Raw genomic sequence first — 22,802 nt, 5'->3', positions numbered from 1 at the left:
TGGGCGGTATGACCAAAATTCTATTTCACGGTAACGATATATTTCACGATACAGTTATGTAGTTATTTTAGAAAAATCGACAAAAAGGGCTTTGTATAATAAATAAACCCAAATACTTTAGAAATGAAAAGTACTTCACATTGCTTTCTGTTTCTCTTATTTGGTAAATTATTTCTTTGGTAAACTACTTTTAGATGAACTGCCCCCAACTGATTGATATTAAATACAACTCATAGGTGCAATTAAACTTTAAATAAAATGTTTCTGAATAATTTTTCAATCTCATGTTATGCTTTACTTCATCAATCAGTTAATAATATCTGAATATTTTATATTGAACTATTCTATTCATGATAAATTAGTTATTTCCTTTTAATTTTGTAGGATAGTAATACTAGTTATGTTTAAATGTGTTCCCCGGTACATTTTTGCCATGTCTGCCTATTGGCTACACTGCGTTTTTAAGGGGCTTGTTTTACTCTTTTTGTGATATCTGGCAACCCGTCACCCTGAGCTTTAATCAATGAAGTGTCTAGAAGGAGAGCAGCAGTTTGAAAACCGAACAGCAGCTTGACAAAGTAGCCTAGTTTAAATTATACACACCTTGTAACTGCGTCATTATTTGACCATAGCCCGGTGAACACCGCGCTCCCTCAGTGCGTGTGCACGCGCGCGTCTTCTGCATCACTAAAATGCGATCGGTTAATTTGAGTGTCAAGTTGTAATCACGTATCGAATCAAAGGAAGATTTTATCAGCTGGTTCGGTGGCCAATTGTTTGGAGTTAGAAATATATAACTCGCGATGCATATTTAGTAATTTTGCCTCAGATAGGCTACAGGATTATACATTCACTTTAACAAGCAGGTTGTTCATTACCACGGGCGGCAAACTGTTTGCGTGTTTAAAAACTAAACATAAGAGACGGAAAGATGCAGATAACTATACATTATTTAAGATTATTTCTATTCGTTAAGATATTGATATATGAACTGTTGTTGTCCAGCTTTCCCCGTTGCGAGCGTGCACTCCTCTAATCTGTAGGGTGCTGCACTGCTCTAGTGACTGCTGCGCCTTTCCCCTGAAAATATCACGTTAACAACAACCCTTTAGAAAATGTAATTCCTTTGTGGATCCTCTTGATCTGCTTTCTCCGTGTTTCTTTTTACAATTCTCAGTGTCTCAGTCTCACGCACGTTGCACGCGAGTTAACCACGCCCACTTATTTGCATGTCGCGGTATACACGGAATAAAAAAATCTGTTACGGTTGACCTTTTCTACCGCGGTAACGATATATACCGTCATACCGCCCAGCCCTACATCGAAAACACATTTTGGTCCAAAAATAACAAAAACTAGGACTTTATTCAGCATTGTATTGTCTTCCGGTTCTGTTGTGGATCCGCGTTCAGTGCCGCCGCTGACGTAAGACGTTACGAGAAAAGCGGTTTTCTGTGGTAACGAACAAATACCCGCCTATAAAAGAGAATGGGCTGTGTTTCCCCAAAGCATCGCAAACTTAAATAATCGTAGAGCGATTACAACCAATCAACTCTGGCTTACGATGCTTTTGAGAAACGCAACACCGATCCAGATGATAGTCACTTCCTTTCATAGACATGTGTGTCGACTTGATGCTCATTCAGTTTAATGATGCAAAAGATGCACGTGAACTCACGCCGTGAGTGGCGAATATGAACGCTGAGCGGCAGCTGGCTAGATTAAATTAGCGCAGTTATTATAAATTATATATTATATATATAAATGCTGCTGTTCATTTCTCTGCTGTTCAATTCTCGATTTTGAATCAAATTTCAATACGATATATGCATAGATTTGATCCTAGATTTTAAATCTATGCATCGAATTGAAATTTGATTAAAAATCAAGAATCTTTAATCAAAGAGGATCAAATCAAGAATCCCAAAAGATTCCCACCCCTAAAACAGAGTCTGATAAACCAATAGACTATGGAGGAGAATGTCCTGATCCACAGTGTCGAACGCTGCAGTCCAGAAGGATGGTGAGAGCGCGCGTCTGCTGTCATCAACGGGTCGTTTGTGACCCTGACCAGAGCCGAACCCAGACTGCAATTTATCATGCAAATGGTTTTGTTTTATATGGACCTGAAGCTGTGCAGCAACTACTTTTTCCTAGCCTGGATGCCAGCCGAGCTTAGCCCTGCCCACAGCATTTGAGGTCGGGAAGTTCGGTCTGGACTTGATCCGTTGTGAAGCAAGTGTGCTCGAACCAGAGCGGTTCAGACCCATAGATATCCATAATAAAGGCTAGATGTCTCGTCCGCGCTGCTGGCCAATGGAGGGCGACGTCCGCACCTGGCGGCCATCTTGTCACAGGCAGCTCGCTCACTCGTAACATAGTGTTATAATGGTGCATGTACTTTTTAAATAACCATAACTTGCTCGATTTTCAAACGGTTTGGTTTGTTATAAATGTCAGAGATGTAGTTATGACACTGCATACTTATGAATAATAAGTGTATAAATAAATAATCATCCAGAATTACAGCCACGTTAATAACGTTTGTAAGAAACCAAACCGTTTGTAAATCCGTCAAGATTTCATCGAGATAAGAGTATTTGTGTTCGTGCTGATCACTCATCTTACATCAGGCACCACAGAGCCCGCCAGAAAGCTTGCCTGTGACAAGATGGCCGCCGGTGATGACGATAGAGACTCCGCCGTAAGACATCTAGCCTTTATTATGGATATTTATGTTCAGACCAATCAAATTGTCAGGGCGGGCTTTATATGATGATGGACAGCTGATCAACGGTAACGTAATCATCACGTCACCAAAGAGCGCTTGGGTTGAGTTCGTTTACAACAAAATGGCCGCCGCTGGAGAACTGAGATGTGTAGATTCAGCCGTCCAGTCTGTTATAGAAGATGTACACGGCGCATTCGTTTTAAAAGAGGAACAGAGAACCGCGATCAAGGCATTTGTCGATCCAATTGAGTGCAGAGGCATTTTCTTTCCTGGTTGTGTTGAAACGCCCCATAATCACAGCCCAATGGAGCAGAATCAGACTCACATGCTGACTAGAGTCTGAGTATGACGACGTCAGGCTAAGGTTTTCCCAGCACTTTGGAAAGAAAAGGAAGGTGGGAGATGGGCCTGTAGTTGGCAAATACTTCTGGGTCCAACATGGGTTTGGTTGAGAAGTGGTCTGATAGTGTAGCTGGAACATGGCCAGCCTGGAGCGAGTGGTTGAGGACCTTAGGACGTAGCAAAGTCAAAGTATCTTTATTTGTCTCCCCGAGGAGAAATTAGTTTTGGATATAAAAAGATTGCTACAAACAGATTACAAGAAGACAGAACAGAGGTACAGGGTTAAAACAGTTAAAGGACAAAAGTACATAAAACATAAAGGCTACACAAAGAGCTGTGCAAATAGCAAATCACCATTTTCTAAAATCTGCTCGTGCAAAAGTAGTATCATATCACGTCCATACATAACATTCAATTACATATATACAGTACATTAATAAATTCATGGTCACACGTTCATCGCAGATCATTTATGAGCTTATGTCATTCCTTCAGTATGACAGAGGTTCGAGTTTAGCAATGACGATTTCATCTTTCTGATGATGTCCTCATCTCTCGCTGTGAGATAAACAACAGAACGGTGTGGATCAACAGTCGGGACGGGCGAGCTAGTTAGGAGAGGGGGGATAATGTCTACTTTTTCTCTGATTTCTCTTCTGTGGCTTCAGAGCTTTGTGGTTTAAGGATGTTATTTATAGTAGAGAAAAGTGTGGATCATCATGCTGGCGCTGTCGTTTCTGCATCGAGATCTACTAAAAGAGCATTTCCCCTTGATGACACTGGAGTAGATCAGAGGAAGTGTGTTCAGTTGTGTAAGATCGAACCGCACCCGTGTCAGATAAAGCTATAAGGGCTTGAGGTATTTATCACTGTTTGTTGCTTCAGGCTACACTTATCTGACTCTGTCTTCACAGCTGGAAAAATCTGGCACTTTTTCAATATTTTCGTTTCCTCGTCACTGCCGGGATGAGGCTGAACTTTGACATGCGTGTTGAAAGCCTTCTTTCAGATTCATCAGATAACACACACACACACACGTTAGTTTTCTGGATGTTAATGTCCTTTTCCTCAGGTTCATGGCATTAAATCTTTGAAAGAGATTTTTTTTGGATGCACTTACTAGCAAGGAAACTAGAAACAAACAGCCATTCAGATTTTCAGATTCATCACAGCATCAAATACTTAATAGGCTTTGTTTTGTTTACACTAAAACAATTGTATTTTTACATTTGAATGTGGAGTAAGACATGCAAAATCTTCTGATTCTTAATTATTGTCCTTTTTCACTTTAATCTGTTTGCAAGCATTTTTGTGTATTATTTTATTGTATTTAAAGGTTCAGAGTTCTTGTTGTAATAAGTTATCAAAAGAGGTCCACTCTTATACCGCTTACCATAAAAGCGGCACCAATTATCGTGATAAAAAAATCGTGTCCCTTAAAGACGTTTATAATGACACAAAATATTTCATTTTAAATAAATGCTGTTCTTTTGAAGATTCCTGAGAAAAATGTATCACAAAAATATGAAGCAGCAAAAGCTGTTTTCAACATTGATAATAATCATAAATGTTTCTTGAGCATCAAATCATCATATTAGAGTGATTTCTGAAGGATCATGTGACACTGAAGACTGGAGTAATGATGCTGAAAATTCAGCTTTGATCACAGGAATAAATTACATTTTAAAGTATATTAAAATAGAAAACCATCATTTTAAATTGTAATAAAATACTACGATATTGCTGTTCTTACTGTATTTTTGATCAAATAAATGAAGACTTCTTTCAAAAAGTTTAAAAATAGTAATGTTTCCAAACTTTTGACTGGTACTGTATACACACACGTTTATGTTAGATGCGATTAATCGATTTGACTATTTTAAACACTATTATCTATTAGTTGCTTATGTATTTTAGGGATTGGAGAAGTAAATGTTATATGGTAGATAATGGTAATTATGGTAATTTTTAATTGTAATTATATTTCACAATGTTACTGTTATTACTGTAAATGCAGCCTTGGTGAACAGAAGAGACTTATTTTAAAAACATTCAAAAATCGCACAGACCCTAAACTTTTGCACGGTAGAGTAAAGCACAATAAAACAGAAGCCTTTCATTCACTCTCGTTCTGTTTTATTTCTCTCTCTCTCTCTCTCTCTCTCTGTAGTCTAATGATGGTGCGGAGATCATCCGGCACACGGAGACTCCCGGCAGGAACGAGGTGGAGCTGAACGGACAGCCGCCCAGCGCTCGACCCCCACAGGTGCTCACAGACGCCGAGGAGGACGAGGACGAGGAGCTGACTCTCAAATATGGAGCGAAACATGTGATCATGCTGTTCATTCCCGTCACGCTGTGTATGGTGGTGGTTGTGGCAACCATCAAATCCGTCAGTTTCTACACGCAAAAGGACGGACAGCAGCTGTGAGTATCATCACTGGAATCAGATTTCCCTATTATGCACTTTAATAAAGTCTTGATGTTGTTCTTGGGCTCTAGTAAAATAGGTTTTCATGCTTGAATGTTGATTATATTCTCCATTGTTCAGGGATGTTCACGCAGATCAGTAATAAAAATCAAATCGGCTGGGGGGAGGGTTGGAAGTTTTGGAAAAGTCATGGTAATTTGTTTAAAAAATATTATAGGTTGTCATGCTTGAATGTTAAAAAAGCACTGTTTCCCCATATTTGTTGTAGGGCTGTCAAAATGGCTGAAAAGCTACATTCGAATAGCTTGTTTTCATATGACGTCACGCCACTGCGTTGCCATGGCGCGAAATGCAAATGGAGGGCAGGAAGTGATTTGCTGTATTTAGAAAGCACTATAACAAACTCAAAATGCCTGTTTTGCGTCGTTTATGGTTACTTAAATCGATCAAACCACGAGGAGTTTTTTATCGTGCACCAAAAGTTGTTGTTCATAAGGGGGGGAAATGCAAGAAATTGACCGAAAAACTCCGTGAAAACGGCTTGCAAACTTACGTCTGCGGTCGGGAGGAGCCGAATGGGAAAATGCCCGTTTGTGCAGTGATCACTTCGTCAAAGGTGAGTTAATACAACTTAAGTGGCTATGTTTGTGTAACGTGTAACGTTTACGAACTTTGTAAAGTCAAAGTATGTCTGTAAGACGAGTTAGTTGCTGATATCTATCGCCTCGATGGCAGGAAAATCTTTCAATTCAGTTGAAAATCGCTCCTCTTCATAACGTAAGGATCACGTCCAACATATGTTTGATTTTTTGTTTATATCTTTCTCTTGTAATAGCGTGTAAAGTAGTACAGTACGGACTTTCCTCCTTCTCGTCCATTGCGCTCTTCACTCCCTGCCCTCCATCTGAATTTCGCGCATCATCATAATCACGTGACTGAAACCCAGCTATTTCCTACTATGTAGAATATTATCAAAATTCGAATTATATTCTAATTCTAAAGACAATACTTCCAAGTCAGAGGAAAACAATGACTGTATTGTCTCCTATGCCTACACGAGGGCTCAAGCGAGCGCAAAGCACATATGAAATGACATTCACTTTAATTCACGCATTCACTTTTGAAATAATTGTTCTTAAAGCTGCAGTCCGTAACTTTTTTGGGTTAAAAATTTTCCAAAATAATAATAATTAAAAAAAACATAACCAGCCAGTGTTCAAAAATATCTGCTTGCTTTTGCCCGATTCAAAACGGTTAGCTTGTAATAATGATTTTAATTCCAGTGGTACTGGTGGATTTCCGCGGGAAATTCGAGCATGTCTTTGCGTCATTACGTCACACCCGTACACATAAAGAAGGCGTCCCGGCTAGTCGGCTATATTGCGTGAGGATGTTGGAGGTGGACATTTTTAGCCTTTTCTCACAGCATTAAATAATTAAACTTATGGCGGATCCAGAAAGGTTCAAACGACAATCACCAGTGACAACTGGACATTCACCACTTGTAAAACCCCAAATAATTCGGACTTCGGAGTGGGTAACGTTAGAGAAAAAGGAGACTGCAACTGGCCCACGCGAAAACAAGGATAAACCTCGGTTCAAAACGGACGCAGAGACGGCTTTTTTTCTTTTAGGACAGGTAAGACATTTCAATAGTTCAATCGTGTAACAGTAGCACACTTGTTCGCTTAATTCACACAGTTACGGAGTTTCCTGTCTTTATTCGTTTAGCTATTATGGTAAATATTTTGTGCTAGCTATGAGAGGGAGCAATTCACCTCTACTCCAAGCAAACCAAACCGGCCTCCTCCGAAATTATATATAGTTTTAAATATGCATCGGATTACAGATACGTGTTTTTTTTTTCTTTTCTTTTTTCTCAAAGAAAACCAGTAAAGAAACATTAATTTATTGGTATGACAATTAGAAATTAGACTGCACAGAAATAGAAACTGAACTACAGGGTAATCATAATACACATTAAATGTAGTCACAATGCTGATGTTGATAATTTGAGAACAAAGTTTGACGCGATCGTTATATTTAATCAGCACGATTTACTGCAAGGCTTTCCCCCCTTAGTTGATGTGGATGTTACTTACTTGTTCGGATGACATTTTCCGATGAAAATTCGTATGTTGTCATGGTCATACTGTAGGCCTACTTCCAAAAGTAGAATGTGTGATTCTGAATGCCAGTTTCCACATCGGCGCGGTGACTGACAGACTCGCAGTCTCAAAACATTGTGTTCATCCGCGCTGTTTCATGCCGATGTGCAACTCACGCAAAGTTAATAATTCCGCGAATAACTGCAATTACAGATTTCAAACAGAGATGGCGACAAAGAGGAAAAATGCCGGACTGCAGCTTTAAGTAAAATATAATTTCCTTAATGTGCATGCATGGAAAATAGTTAAAATAGTGCATTAAACTGTGTAAGTGCATCAGTAACCTGAGAAAACACACTTCAACAGACAGCGTAATGAACTACATGAACACAAGATAGCAAACTGACATTCAGAAACAATCCACTTCTACTCACTACATCTACATATTGTTCGTCAAAAACACCAGACGCTCAACTTGATCTGAGCGAGTCCTGAGTGCTTTTTGTTGACGATGTTTTCAGCTGATGAAACACACATTCAGCTCTGAGAGCTGTCTCACTCCTCCATAGGCTTCTATTGTAATTGAAACTTGCCGGCCCAGAAAAGGTAGTAAAAACATTGTTAAAATAGTCCGAGTGACTACAGTGGCTCAACCTTAAGTTTATCAAGCGACGAGAATACTTTTTGTGCGCAAAAAAAACAACTAAAATAACGACTTTATTCAACTATTCATTTCCATTTCCTTCTCTGTGGGCCTCGAGTGAGTTCACGTAGTGTAACAGCGCAGCGCTTCTGTACGTCACATGTAGGCTCACTATTGGCCGACGCTGGTCATGTGTGTGATGTGTGTGACGTACAACCCAGAAGCGCTGCGCTGTTATGGTGCGTTAACGTGCTATGGAAAATATGATATTTTCCACTTGTGAACTGGTGCTTTTGTTGTCGTAATGTGGTAAAAAGATGGAGATCCAGACCTGTTATTTAGCTAAAGCTATCTTAGATTGCTTAAGTCATCTGCTACAGCAAGAAGATGATTTATCAAAACTCAAACGGTAAAATAATATGCTGTATATTTTCTAGATCATGAATAGTACATATTTTTACCATTCTCGACTCTCACGTTGCTCTCCGCCATTTTGAAAAGGTCAAAGGTTATCTCATCTCGGCAACTCGTGCATCAAAATATTCTACGAGCTGCCCAGTGGAAAACACCACATGAGGGGGTGTTCATGTGCATTTTCCACGTCGGCTTTTGGTATTTACCATAATTACCATAGCACGTGAACGCACCATTACACTACGTGAACTCACTCGAGGCCCACAGAGAAGGAAATTAATGGAGGAGTGATCCAGCTTTCAGATTTTATCAAAAATATCTTAATTTGTGTTCTGAAGATGAACGAAAGTCTTACGGTGTTGGAACGACATGAGGGAGAGTAATTACTGACAGAGTTTTCATTTTTGGGTGAACTATCCCTTTAACAACGCAGCCGCACCACGCTGTACTGGATAAGCTAACAAAAACAAACCGTGTCAGTTACGTCATCATCATGTCTCGCGCGCACCTTGACACACCAAAAATTCGAATGCACGTTTTTTGCATTTTAAATTCGAGGAATCAGGGCTCCAGACTAACTTTTTTCACCTCCGTCCTGAAACCGTCCTGATAAACAATTTGAAACGTCCTAAAGCGAATGTCAACCGTCCCAAAATGAAAATGTTGTTTCTGTACTTTATTATCATCTATAGTTGTTAGTCACATAATAAAAACACCATAAAAATGTTTATGATATATATTATATAGTAGGGAGGTTAAGCCCAAAAAATAGGCCTTTGACTTCAAGTCATGATGCAAAGGTCTCCTTTGGTATGGAAGTACCTTAGGGTCATACAAATAAATGTATCCTAAGACACAAGTGAGATCACACTTTGTATCAGAAATAAACATGTTTTTTCAAAAATGGCCGCCAATGCGCCGAAAATACTCTAGAGCCCATATCTTTGCTTCTGTTATCGCTATAATGACAAATTTGGTGTCAAAGTGTACATTCTTGGGGTCAAGGAATCCAATAAAATTGGTTTCAAGTTTAAAAAAATAATAATTTTCCCAATACCATGACAATTGGGGGTAAATATGCACATTTCACATAAAAATTGTCATCAGAGTGACTTTACTTATCTTTTCGTTCAAAAACTTTAATTTTGTATTTAAGCAGTGCAGCTACTTCTGTACATTACATTTGTCCTAAGTAGCATGAGATTTCGACCAGTCAGGAGTAGCCTATAGCATATCAGTTCCTGCAACAACACATCCCATCTGCACCAGGAGCTGTGACAGCTGTTGAAGGTCAGAGGTGACAGGTTAACACTTTGAGGTTCGTATGACTTTCTCATTAAATATTTTTTTTTTTTTTAATGTTAGATAACTAATAAATAGCTAGCTAGTTGACTATGGAAAAAAAAACCTTAGAGGGAAAACCTCTTTTCTCGAGAATACTGAAGCCAAAAATTATCCTTATAATTTGTATTAATTTAAAACACACTTGCTGCAGCTAGCAGACCTAGGCGAGGCAGCTCGCGCGCCTATTGGATGCTATGCGGCAACTGCTGCAACCTATCGAGGCACTGCTCGTGACGTAAGCACCAATGAGTGGGCGAATGGGCGTGGCTTATGCCTATATAAGCCAGAGCTCGATAAGATGCTCCTTGGTTTTCATCGACTGAAGCGAAACCAGATGGTAGCACAAGCACGGCAGGGTTACGCAACACTCATTCCCTCTTCTAGAGAGAACCGAGGTTACGTTAGTAACCGTGACGTTCTCTTACGAGAGTACTCTCGTGTTGCGTAAGCTAGCTTACGCTACGGGAATCCAATTTAAAACGCTGTGCGTGCTAAATCTACCACAACACTGACCCAAGGGCGAGCGCCCTGAGTTCATATGATATGGGGATATAAAAAGCCGACATTGGGAATGGGCTTAATAAGAATGATATAAGGTAAACGTGGTTACCTTAAATGCATAGAGGGTGCTTAACACGGTATAACAGTCAGGGGAGGCAATAGCCTGCCTGAACTGAAAACTTTGCAGTCCGCGGAACCGAGTCCGGCAGAACTGAGCGGATAAACTAAACTGACAACAGTCTAACTTGGAGCGCGGGAACTTCCAGGTTATAGAACCCTATAAATGTAGACAGAGAGGCCCAGCCTGCCGCCATACAGATATCGTGAAGGGAAATCCCACTGGACCAGGCCCATGAAGAGGCATGCCTCTAGTGGAATGAGCTCTGACGCCCAGAGGGCAACGAAGGCTCTTAGATGTATAAGCCAGTGAGATAGCGTCCACTTTCCACCTGGAAAGGCTATGTTTCGAGGCAGCTAGACCTTTAGATCGGCCACCAAACGAAACAAATAGCTGTCCTGACCGTCTGAAAGCAGCCGAACGTTCCAAGGGCCCTAACCAGGCAAAGGAGATTCACGTCAGACTCGCTGTCAGATCCGAAGAGAGAATGTCAGATTGAAGAGGCGGTGGTACCAGTACCAGTCGGTCGCCTTCCAAGGTTTCAGAGCTGCGACGCATTTCTGATTGACCCTGAGGCGAAACAGATCGGAGGCCCAAGCTTGAGACGGCACTCGTGCTTTCAGCCACCACTGCAGTGGGCGCATGCGAAGCAGACCCAGCTGGAGTACTGATGATGATGAGGCCATGAGGCCCAGCATCTTCTGAAATCTCTTGAGCGGGACTATAGTGCCGCAATGTTCAGTATGCGCTCTGGCGATAGTCGCGCTGTCATTGACAGCGAGTTCAGCTCTGTGCCCAGAAAGGATATTTCCTGGCTCTTCGCCCAATTGACTGTGAGACCAAGATTCTCGAGGTGTTCGAGTAATATGGTCCTGTGTTCTATGAGCTCTGAATGAGATCGAGCTAGAATCAGCCAATCGTCCAAATAGTTCAAAGCTGGCATTCCCTGAAGTTTCAGGGGCGCGAGAGCCGCGTCCATGTACATCATAATATACAGGATGCCAGGGACAGGCCGAACGGTAGGACTGTGTATTGATATGCCTGGCCCTCGAAGGTGAATCTCAAAAATCGCCTGTGACGAGAGAATGTCAGACTCGCTGTCAGATCCACAGAGACTTGTGCTCTGAAAGGAGTGGCAAGTACTTTGGGGACATAATCATGTCTTGGTTTGAGGATGACCTTGGAGTCATTAGGCCCAAACTCAAGGCACGACGCACTAACAGAAAGTGCGTGTAAGTCACCCACCAGCTTGACTGAGGCGATAGCCACCAGAAAGGCGGTTTTCAATGAGAGATACTTAAGGTCCACAGACTGTAGAGGTTCGAAAGGGGCACCCTTCATGGCCTCCAGGACCAAGGAAAGGTCCGAGGGGGGGCGAGGAGGGTTCATCCTTCTAGCTCCCCTGAGGAAGCGGACTACAAGGTCGTTCCTACCCAGTGACTGGCCATGCGAATGTTTGACAAACGCAGCAATAGCCGCCACATATACCTTGAGCATGGATGGGGATCTACCCTTATCCAAGAGCTCCTGTAGGAAGGAGAGAACCTCCGACACCCCACAATCTTGTGGATCCAGGTTGCGAGCTGAGCACCAACCTGAGAACACTGACCACTTGGAACCATAAAGCCATCTAGTAGAGGGCGCTCTAGCTTGCGTAATCGTGTTTAACACTCCGTCGGGGAGACTGATGGGTACCCGTTGATGGCCCACACATGCAGAGCCCAAAGCTCGGGTCGTGGGTGCCAAATCGTACCCCCGGCCTGTGAGAGGAGATCTCTCCTCAATGGGACAGGCCACGGAGGCAAGCTCTGAAGCTGCATCAGCTCCAGAAACCAAACTTGGTTCGGCCAGAACGGAGCTACTAGAAGTACACAGGAACCGTTCTCCCTTATAGGCTTGATTACCTGTGGTAACAGCATGATCAGAGGGAAAGCATAGAGAGGGCGGCTGGGCCAGTGATGGGCAGCCCAGCCGCCAGTGATGGGCTGGGCCAGTGATGGGCTGGGCCAGTGATGGGTGCTGAACCCATACAAGGATGCGTTCTGCCAGTGCATGAAGGTTCCGTGATCTCAGACTGCCCTGGCGATTTATGTAGGAAACCACCGACATGTTGTCCGTGCGGACAAGGACATGGTGGCCCTTTAGAAGGGGAAGGAAGAACCGCAAGGCGTTCTCGACCGCCTTCATCTCTAGACAGTTTATGTGCAAGCTCTTTTCTTGGCTTGACCACAGGCCAAAAGTCGGTCTGCCCTCATAGAGGGCGCCCCAGCCCGAATTGGAGGCGTCTGTCGAAACCACTATCAGTTTAGAGATTACTCCCAGGTTTACACCTGTCTGATACCAGTCGACCGCCTTCCAGGGCTCCAGAGCTGTGACACAGTTCTGAGTTACCTTGAGACGTAAACGACCGGATGCCCATGCTCGACGCAGGACCCACGTCTTCAGCCAGTGCTGTAAAGGGCGCATGCGAAGCAGACCTAAACGAAGAAATTATTAAGTTGTGAATGGACTGTGTGTTTGGCATGCGTTTTTTAATAAAAAATTGCATACTTCACCTCCAATTGTCATGTTAAGGACAACATTATTGTTTTTTAGTCTTGGAACCTATTTTATTGGACTCCTTGACCACAAAAATGTACCCGTTGATACCAAATTTGTCATTATAGCTATGACAGAAGCAAAGATATGGGCCTCTCAAGTATGGTCGGCGGCCATTTTTAAAAAATGTGTGTATATAAGATACAAAATGTGATCTCACTTGTGTCTTAGGATAAATTTATTTCTATGGCCCTAAGGTACTTCCATACCAAAGGGGACCTTTGCATCATGACTTGAAGTCAAAAGTCACTTAACCTCCCTACTAATATTTAGTTAGCTCCATTCAAAGGAGTTATCTGTAAATAGGTCAAACAAAACAGTATTGTGTCTATGGCTGGACGCTTCGGTCGCGTGTCCGCGCACAGAAAACCGCACCGAATAGAGGTTTTTTTTTTTTTTGCGTCGTCACTCTTCAGATGCGCTCTACTCATTCTCCCAGACGTTTATATTTTTTTTTTACGTTTTAGGAGACATGCAGTGCATGCCAACTCGTGTGCCGCTGGGTAGATCAGCACGTTACAGTAGCTACAAATGTGCGCATCTACCACAAACGCAGGACATCTCTGATTGGATCTCTTCCTAAATCGTCACTATCTAACATTTTGTCTATTTTTTATTCATTGAATATCCGTTGTTTAACCAGCGCAACATATTTGCGATGTCATTTAAGCCATTTGATAGATGTACCGCGGAACAAGTCTCCGGGTGAGTAGCCGGCCAGTGATAGTAATTTTGATGGTTAATTTTGATGGTTAATTTTGGCATTTGGCATAAGTAAGTTAGCCTAATAGGCTAGTAATAAATTAACACACATACAAAAATGTTTTTCGTCCTGGAAAATATTTCGGTTCGTCCTAAACACATTTTCTATCGTCCCCAGGACGATAGGACGCCGTTAGTCTCGAGCCCTGCGAGGAATATTCGAAATGAAATTTTTTATTTGACAGCCCTAACTTGTTGCAGCTCCTCTCTTCCCAGTCTGTCAGTAACGCTTTGTTTAGTCCCGGTCTCTATGAAGCTCCTCCTTCTGAAAAGCACACTGTGCTCTGATTGGTCAGCTGGATTGGTCTGTTGTGATTGGTCGAGTGCTTAGAGTGTGTTTGGGAATTGTCCCGCCCCTTACCACAACCGCCAGTTTCAATACACTACTAACTAAAGCCCTATTCGGACAGGACTAGTTTTCCAGGGGGTTGTTAGAGAAATTTGTGTTTCACAGACTTTCTTTTTGCAATTTTAATCGCGCCCGAATCTGCCAGGTCTGTGTTTCACAACCTGTAAACATTCCAGACAAATGACCTACTGTTTTTCGGCAAGCATAGAAACTCAAGACTACAATGGAGGCGTTTCAGGTGTTCAGAAACACTGACACTGATGACTTGTAACTTTGCAGAGGTTTAACATGCTCAAATAGCAACATTACACACTAAAGAAAGATGAACATAGCAGAATAGGTCCTCTTTAATGTTGTATTTCAGTTGCATCTCCTGCTTCAGTGGTTTTCAGCCTCTCCCCCTTCAGGCCGGCTCGACAGTCCTTGAAACTCCTGGAATTTAATTTTAAAGTATCTGTACAAACCCTGGAATTAGTTTGTTCATGTCTAAAATCAGCTAAATATTTATATAAGCTAAATACTAATCATGACCTGACATGAATCACAGATGTGTTTGTTCAGGATAAAGCCAGAATTCTTCCATGCAGTCCTTAAAGGGATAGTTCACCCAAAAATGAAAATAAGCCCATGATTCACTCACCCTGAAGCCATCCTAGGTGTATATGACTTTCCTCTTTCAGACGAACACAATCAGAGCTATATTAAAACATGTCCTGGCTCTTCCAAGCTTTATAAATGGAGTGAATGGGTATATTTGTATTATATTATATAATGGGTATATACACTGAACAAAATTATAAACGCAACACTTTTGTTTTTGCCCCCTATTTTTCATGAGCTGAACTCAAATATCTAAGACTTTTTCTATGTACACAAAAGGCCTATTTCTCTCAAATATTGTTCACAAATCTGTCTAAATCTGTTAGTGAGCACTTCTCCTTTGCCGAGATAATCCGTCCACCTCACAGGTGTGCCGTATCAAGATGCTGATTAGACAGCAGGATTATTGCACAGGTGTGCCTTAGGCTGGCCACAATAAAAGGCCACTCTAAAATGTGCAGTTTTGTGACAAATCATGAGCCAATTTTCATTTTTGGGTGAACTATCCCTTTAATGCAGGAATGATCACAGTCCTGCTCTGAATATCACACGCATCACTATTACTTCAGCTTATAGTTAGTGTTTATTTAATTAAGTTAATTGAACAAACCATAACACCAAGTATTACAGTTTTTCACAATTGCTAAGACACTAAACTAAACCAAATTCTCAATAGGCAAACCAATGTGTCGAATAAATCACTATTTCTGCAAAGTTTAGGCAGTTAAGAGACCGTTTGCAAATCTCTAAACACATTCTCATTCATTAAAACACATTTCTGTGTATCTCAATACATTTGTGTCGCAAAACACTAAACACGAGGCAAAAGTTAAACACAACTGAAACACAGTTGTCATTGTTTACACACAACGACTCAAAATTGTTCACACTTATTTTTAATGGTGTGATCAAACCAGCTGTGTGAAATATGAGCCAATTCAGAGTGTACACGTGACACTGAATGATGATACAAACAACAATTTTCTTGTATTACTGTAACATGCTTTTCATTTACAGTTTTGTTTGACATTTGACGTCTTTTGCAGTATTTTCGATGGAAGCTTGTTTCTGCCACAGAATAAAACATTTTAAAAGATAAGTGTGACTTTTTCCCTCAGAATTGCGAGTTTATATCATGCAATACTAACTTTATAACCCGCAATTGCATGTTATAAAGTCTGAATTTCGAGATATAAACATGCAATTCTGAGAAAAAAGTCAGAATTGCAAGTATATATCTCATAATTTTGACTTTATAACACAATTCTGACTTTATAACTCGTAATTGCGACTTTATATCACGCAATTCTGAGATAAAAAGTCAGAATTGTGGGATAAAAAGACGCAATTACCTTTTTTATTCTGTGGCGGGAACAAGCTTCCATAATTTTCACAGTATGCTGAATATACAGACATTCATAGACTACTATTCAATATTCAGTACAATACTATATTTGCAGTACATACAGTATACAATATATGACTATACTTTATGTATTTGCAAAAAATTGTGTAGTGTGTACAATATAATTCTTTTCCGTAATGTTCTCCATTTTTTGATGTAGTGTTTAGTGAATGATCTGTAGTGCTTGTGTTATTGACTCGTGTGTGTATGATCTGAAAGCATTGTTTGATTTTGAGTACAGGTGAAGTGATTTTAGAGCGATTGTTTGACTTTGCCAGAAGAGCCAGAGGTTTTGTGAGTTTAGTTTTAAAATTTGGATTTGTGTTTAATGTTTTGAGAAAATAAGTGAACGTTTCAAGTAATTTGTCTCAGCAAATGTGGAAAAACTGCCTGTGCATAATTCATCCCAGCTTCAAAATTTAAAAGCATGCAGATTTTTGTGTTGATAAGGCTTAAGATTTGTGTCTGTCTGATTTTTAAAATGTCTGAAAAACACTCCCATATACATGCATTGAGGGAGGGCCTGAGACACATGTTTAGGCAAGAGAATATTAGAGCTTTTGTACACGGCAAACACCATTCGTTTCTCAGATTCGACCGATTGTCTGAAATGATCAAGTTGTTCTGGCACCATTTTAATAAACCAGCAATAAACCACATGCCCTGTTTAAGCTGGTCAGTGTGTCCGGTTATGCAGTTGCAGTGACTGTCCTCTAGACCGCGCTAATGTCCCACTGACCCCTCATTGATCAAAAGTAACAGTAAAGACATTTATCATGTTACAAAACCTTTCTATTTCAGATATGCTGAACATCCTGTTCAACTTTCAGAATCACATTGATATAATAATAATAAATGTTGAATAAAAGCAGATTTACTGTATTTGTGATCAAATAAATGCCACCTTGGTGAGCGGAAGAGACTTAAACAAATCTTACCGATGCCAAACGTGTGTGTGTGTGTGTCGTCTTTAAAACACAACATTAATCTGAAGCTAAACTGCTTCCTGGTAGGTTTAATCTAAGCCTCAGACAGTTTAGTCCTGAAGTACCTGGTCTTCCTCCAGGAAATCATGGTCATCATCGGTGATGTTCTCCTCTGCCCGTCTTAACCGTCTCTCATCGGGAGTCAGCAGCTGGGGTTTTATTTATTTTTAATGTTTATTTTTATATTTTTTCCACAACAACTTTACTGTCTACCGACCGTATCGGTGAACGTGATTTCACCAAGTACCACATGTTCCTGGATCAACATCTTTGTTGATCCTGGATCAACTTTCCAATCAACCAATCAGATTTGAGGGACAAGTTTACAGTTTATGTCAAGTTTAGGCTTAGAACCAGGGTGAAGTACTCAAACATCAGTGCTATTCACCTTTCATTACCCTCTGATTTTAGGGGAAAGTTATGGGTAGGGTTAGGTTTAGGGGTAGGGATTGGCTAAGGACTACATTTTGGGACAGGAATATTGATCCAGGACCATGTCTTACTTGGCAAAATCACGGTGACCCTACTGTAACGTCAACCCACAGATTTCACAAAATGAGGCTGATGATTCTTACCTAAAGTTGTGTTTTCCTTGTAGATGTGTGTTCATTTCCATTTAATTCATTGTTTTTGATTGCAGTCTTTTTTTCTCCTGCCATTGTTTTACGTAGATTTGCTACAAGTTTAAGCTTTTCTTGGTTCATTCCATGTTTAATAGGCAACTTTAGTGGTGCTAATTCAGATTAGCAAACTCGGTTTTAAATGAATCTTGTTTATTGTAGTTCAGGGGCTTCATAGTCCAGGTGTTAGTAATCTGCACTTAATCTGAAAGCCATTTTTTAAGCCACGATTTACTATACCTAGGGGGCGAAACACCTGTTTTTTAGGAAATCAGACCTGGGTTGCTGTAAAAGGTTGTCATATAAAAATGAAATCTATGATGTCTGAGGATCACAACCTTGGTGGACAGCCCGGTCAACAAGCTGCTGGAAACTTGTAATTCGGGTCAAAACAATGCTACCTCAAATTCTGCTTTAACTCCCCAGAATCACCCAAACATACAAAAAAGGTTTAATTATATTCATGAATCCTGAGCCATATCTCCCTGATTATTACTATTCTAGATTAAGGCCTAATCCTGTCTTAATTTAATCCGGGAAGCCGTCCATCTGTGTAAAAGAGCACTATTATCTCTAATAGTTGATTTGATAGTTGAAAGTTACTTTAGACTGAAGTGTGTCAGGCAATGTACAGTTTTGAGAATAACGTGTGTGTGTGTGTGTGTTGCAGGATCTACACCCCGTTTCGCGAGGACACGGACACGGTGGGCCAGCGCGCTCTGAACTCCATGCTGAACGCCACCATCATGATCAGTGTGATCGTGGTCATGACCCTTGTGCTGGTCATGCTCTACAAGTACAGATGCTACAAGGTCTGTTCACTCTAGTGTTAGGATCACACTCATGCTTTGTGCGCTCATGCTGCAGGTTCATGATTTGTTTTGGGGTTTTTTTGCAGGTGATTCAGGCCTGGCTGTTCTTCTCCAACCTTCTCCTCCTCTTCTTTTTCTCCTTCATTTATTTGGGGTGAGAACCGTTTCTTGTCCTAGCGTTGGGCTGTGATTTATAGGGGAGTGATTTATAGGGCTATTATTGAAGTGATTATTATGTTTCTAGCATGTTATATGTTTGGCAACAGTTCTTCTAACCCTAATTGATGGAGTGTTTAGCTTTTTTATTTCTAAAACAACCACACCAAATGTTGTAATGTTATTTCCATCAACAGATAAATACATTTTTAAATCAAGATCTTGTATTGACAATGCAGAGTCAAGACTCTCTAAAGTCTCCTCCAGCACATCCCAAACACTTTCAATGAGTTTAAAGGGTTAGTTCGCCAAAAAATGAAATTTCTGTCTGTAATTACTCTCTCTCATGTCGTTCCAAACCTGTAAGACCTTCGTTCATCTTCAGAACACAAATTAAGATATTTTTGATGAAATCCGAGAGCTTTCTGACCCCACATAGGCAGCAATGTCATTGCAACTTTCAAGGCCCAGAAAGGTAGTAAAGACATCGTTAAAATAGTCCATGTGACTCCAGTGGTTCAAATGTAATGTTATGAACAGAATGCCGGCTCACTATTGGCTCCTGCGTCAGCATCACACGCATGTGTCGTTGTGCTCACGTGACCAGCGTCGGCCAAAAGTGAGGCGGCGTTCTGGTGTAGAACCAGGAAGTGCTGCGGAGAATGACGGGGAAGAGAAGAGATTGTTGAATAAAGTCGTTATTTCGGGGTTTCTTTGCACACAAAAAGTATTCTCGTCGCTTCGTAACATTAAGGTTGAACCACTGGAGTCACATGGACTATTTTAACGATGTCTTTACTACCTTTCTGGGCCTTGAAAGTTGCAATGACATTGCTGCCTATGTGGGGTCAGAAAGCTCTCGGATTTCATCAAAAATATCTTAATTTGTGTTCTGAAGATGAACGAAGGTCTTACGGGGTTGGAACGACATGAGGGAGAGTTAATGACAGAATTTAAATGTTTGTTTTGGGTGAACTAACACTTTAAGGACTAAGGACTTTAAGGTGCCAATGCATGTGTGGAAATGATTCTTCATGCTCCTCCCAACCATTCCTTCACAATCTGAGCCTGATAAATCTTGACATTGTCATCCTGGAATATGGCCATGATGTGTTTCCTACATGATGGTTTAAGAAATGAAAAGCTACACACTCCATCAAATAGTTACCAAACATGCTAGAAACATAATAATCACTGCAATAATGATCCAATCATAGACTCTTAAGCATTTGTATGGATTGGGAGCTTGTTTCCACCACAGAATATAAAAAAATTATCTCACAATTCTAACTCTTTTTTTCTTCTTTTTTTTACAATTGTGAGTTTACATCTCGCAATTCTGACTTTAATCTCAGAAATGCATGATATGAAGTCGCAATTGCGAGATATAAAGTCGCAATTGTGTGTTGTAAAGTAAGGGTGCTCCGATTGATCGGTCGCCGATCATGATCGGCCGATAATTGCTTTGGGATGTGTGATCGACGGTCTCTATAAAGGCCTATCCAGAAAAGCCGATCAGATGACGCAAAACTCGCGAGACAATTTTTTTACGCCCTGGTAAAAATGGCTTCACCGGTCTGGCAATTCTATAACAGGGCTCTCAAGTGTCAAGCATTGAGCGTGACAGTCACTCATTTCGGTCTTTTGTCACGCTTTCCCGCCACACATTGTATTTCTCACGCTGAAAAACTATTTGTAATATATTGAAAATGCCGCAGCGGCCAAAACTCTGGCCGCGCGCTCTCACTGTGGAACCGGCATGAATCAAGCGCGTTTCCTCTGGTGTTGTTCGTCGAGCTACACAATAGCCAATCAGAAAATAGCACTATTGTATCTGGGTAAGATTTAACGCAACAACCAATGACAAAAATGTATCCAAACCCCCACCGCCCACCCCCCGTGCGTCCGTCAAATCACTCGTACATATTTTTTTCTCTCATCAAAACTGAATATGTTCATCAGCGGTTACAGTTATATCAAGCAAGGATACGTTTGTGTTTTATTTTGTGATTACACCGGAATGAATAGAGTCCGCAACGGCGATAGATTGAAGCGCGCGTCCGAGTGAAGACTGCACAGAGCGAGGCCCAGAGCACTGTATCCATGCAACTGATCGCCGCGGCAACGAGCGCGCACCTTGAGTTCAAAAACACATTTTAGCGCTAGATTTCTTATTTAATAGCGAACTAAATGAATGATCTGCTAGTTAACTGAAGATGTTTTATTTATTTATATTAGGTACATGGTGGGACAGACTTCACTGGATCTAGAAAAAATCAATCTAACCATAGTGACCAGTAGTGGTGGCTTTCTTAATATGTTTAAAATAATTTTGCAAGGGTTCTTCACACACACACACACACACACACACAAAAAGGTTTCTCTACCTCTCTCTTCCTCTCTAAATGCCCACAAAATCTGACTAAGCATCCCAGAAAAAAGCAAAGTTATAGATACAGATATGGAAGTTGTTCGTTTTTGTTTTTTTTGTTGCTGTGCACTTTACTACCGGTGGTCCTTTAAGTGTATTAGAAAAACTGATGGCTGACTGACTCAAAACATTATTTTGGCTATAGCCTTTTTTGTTGCTGTTTTTAGTTTAAAGTAGTCTAAAGCTAAATTTAAAGACTCAGATGTTCTGTCTTTTATTTATTTTATTTTACATTCTACAGGAAAGTTGTATGTCAAGCCCTAAGCTGCTCCCAATAACCAAGCTGCTATGTTAATACATGTTGCTTGCAAATAAATACACAGGTGTCAATTCATTATGCATTGTCTTCTCTTAAATGTAATACTTAATGTAGGCTACATTGTTGTTAAATATAGTTTAATAAGTAATGCTACATGATAAAAAGAAGTCTTCAAATAGACCCTGTAATCGGTGATCGGTATCGGTATCGGGTGATACAGCTTCCAGTAATCGGCGATCGGTGATCGGCCCCAAAAATCCTGATCGGAGCACCCCTATTGTAAAGTAAGAATTGAGAGAAATAAAGTTTTTTTTTTTTCTTCTTAGAATTGGACTTTATAACTCGCCATTGCGATTTTATATCTCACAATTCTGAGAAAAGATGTAAACGCGCAATTGTGAGATAAAAAGTCGCAATTATATTTAAAAATGTTGTATTCTGTAGTGGAAACAAGCTTCCACTCATTTGCCTATTTAAATCCGAACAGCACATGTCTTTGGCCGGGCAGTGTGAAATACAGCACAAATGTAGTTCCCAATGGCCGTGTCTGATGCTCATCGTATGGTACAAGAGCGTTGGTTCTGATGACAGATGCACTGTGTTTCTTCACACCAGGGAAGTGTTCAAGACGTACAACGTGGCCATGGACTACTTCACGGTAGCGTTGATCATCTGGAACTTCGGTGTGGTGGGAATGATCTGCATCCACTGGAAGGGTCCTCTGCGGCTCCAGCAGGCGTATCTGATCATGATCAGCGCTCTCATGGCCCTGGTCTTCATCAAGTACCTCCCCGAGTGGACCGCCTGGCTCATCCTCGCTGCTATATCCGTCTACGGTCAGTCAAGAGTTCATCTGGTTCATATTTATAGTTATAAAACGGTTAGTTCCAATCCTTGATTTTGATTGGTCAATAGCTGTGTTTTCACCCAACGGTTCCATGTATCACTACACCAGTGTTGTGTGTAACGCGTTACTTTGTAACGCGCTACAGTAACGTAACTACTTTTTCTGGTAAAAAGTAGTGTAAAGCGCTACTACTGAAAATTTGGTAACGAAACACAGTTCCTTTTTCAATTCGGCGCAACGTTACTTTCCCCAGGGACAGATTTGACAGCAATCTCCGTCATTTGACAGATTTGACAGCGATCGCCATCTCCGTGAACGCCTACAGAGAGAAATGCAAATAATGGA

General features: G+C 40.9%; 1 protein-coding gene across 3 annotated transcripts in view; it reads left to right on the top strand.

Moving 5' to 3' along the window:
* Nucleotides 1–22,802, top strand: part of psen1 (presenilin 1) — a 39,891-nt gene that overhangs the window by 2,881 nt on the left and 14,208 nt on the right. For all 3 annotated transcript variants that reach the window (XM_056255843.1, XM_056255841.1, XM_056255842.1), the window contains exons 3-6: nucleotides 5,244–5,500; nucleotides 18,623–18,764; nucleotides 18,851–18,918; nucleotides 22,226–22,446. In XM_056255843.1, coding sequence (XP_056111818.1) covers nucleotides 5,244–5,500; nucleotides 18,623–18,764; nucleotides 18,851–18,918; nucleotides 22,226–22,446 — 688 coding nt within the window. The remainder of the gene's footprint in view (nucleotides 1–5,243; nucleotides 5,501–18,622; nucleotides 18,765–18,850; nucleotides 18,919–22,225; nucleotides 22,447–22,802) is intronic.

Source organism: Rhinichthys klamathensis, unplaced genomic scaffold (genome assembly GCF_029890125.1).
Source record: "Rhinichthys klamathensis goyatoka isolate OS25496 unplaced genomic scaffold, OSU_Roscu_1.1 h1tg000123l_1, whole genome shotgun sequence".
Taxonomy (NCBI): Eukaryota; Metazoa; Chordata; class Actinopteri; order Cypriniformes; family Leuciscidae; genus Rhinichthys; species Rhinichthys klamathensis.
The sequence above is the reverse complement of the archived record's forward strand: the minus strand, read 5'-3'. Positions and strand labels throughout refer to the sequence as shown.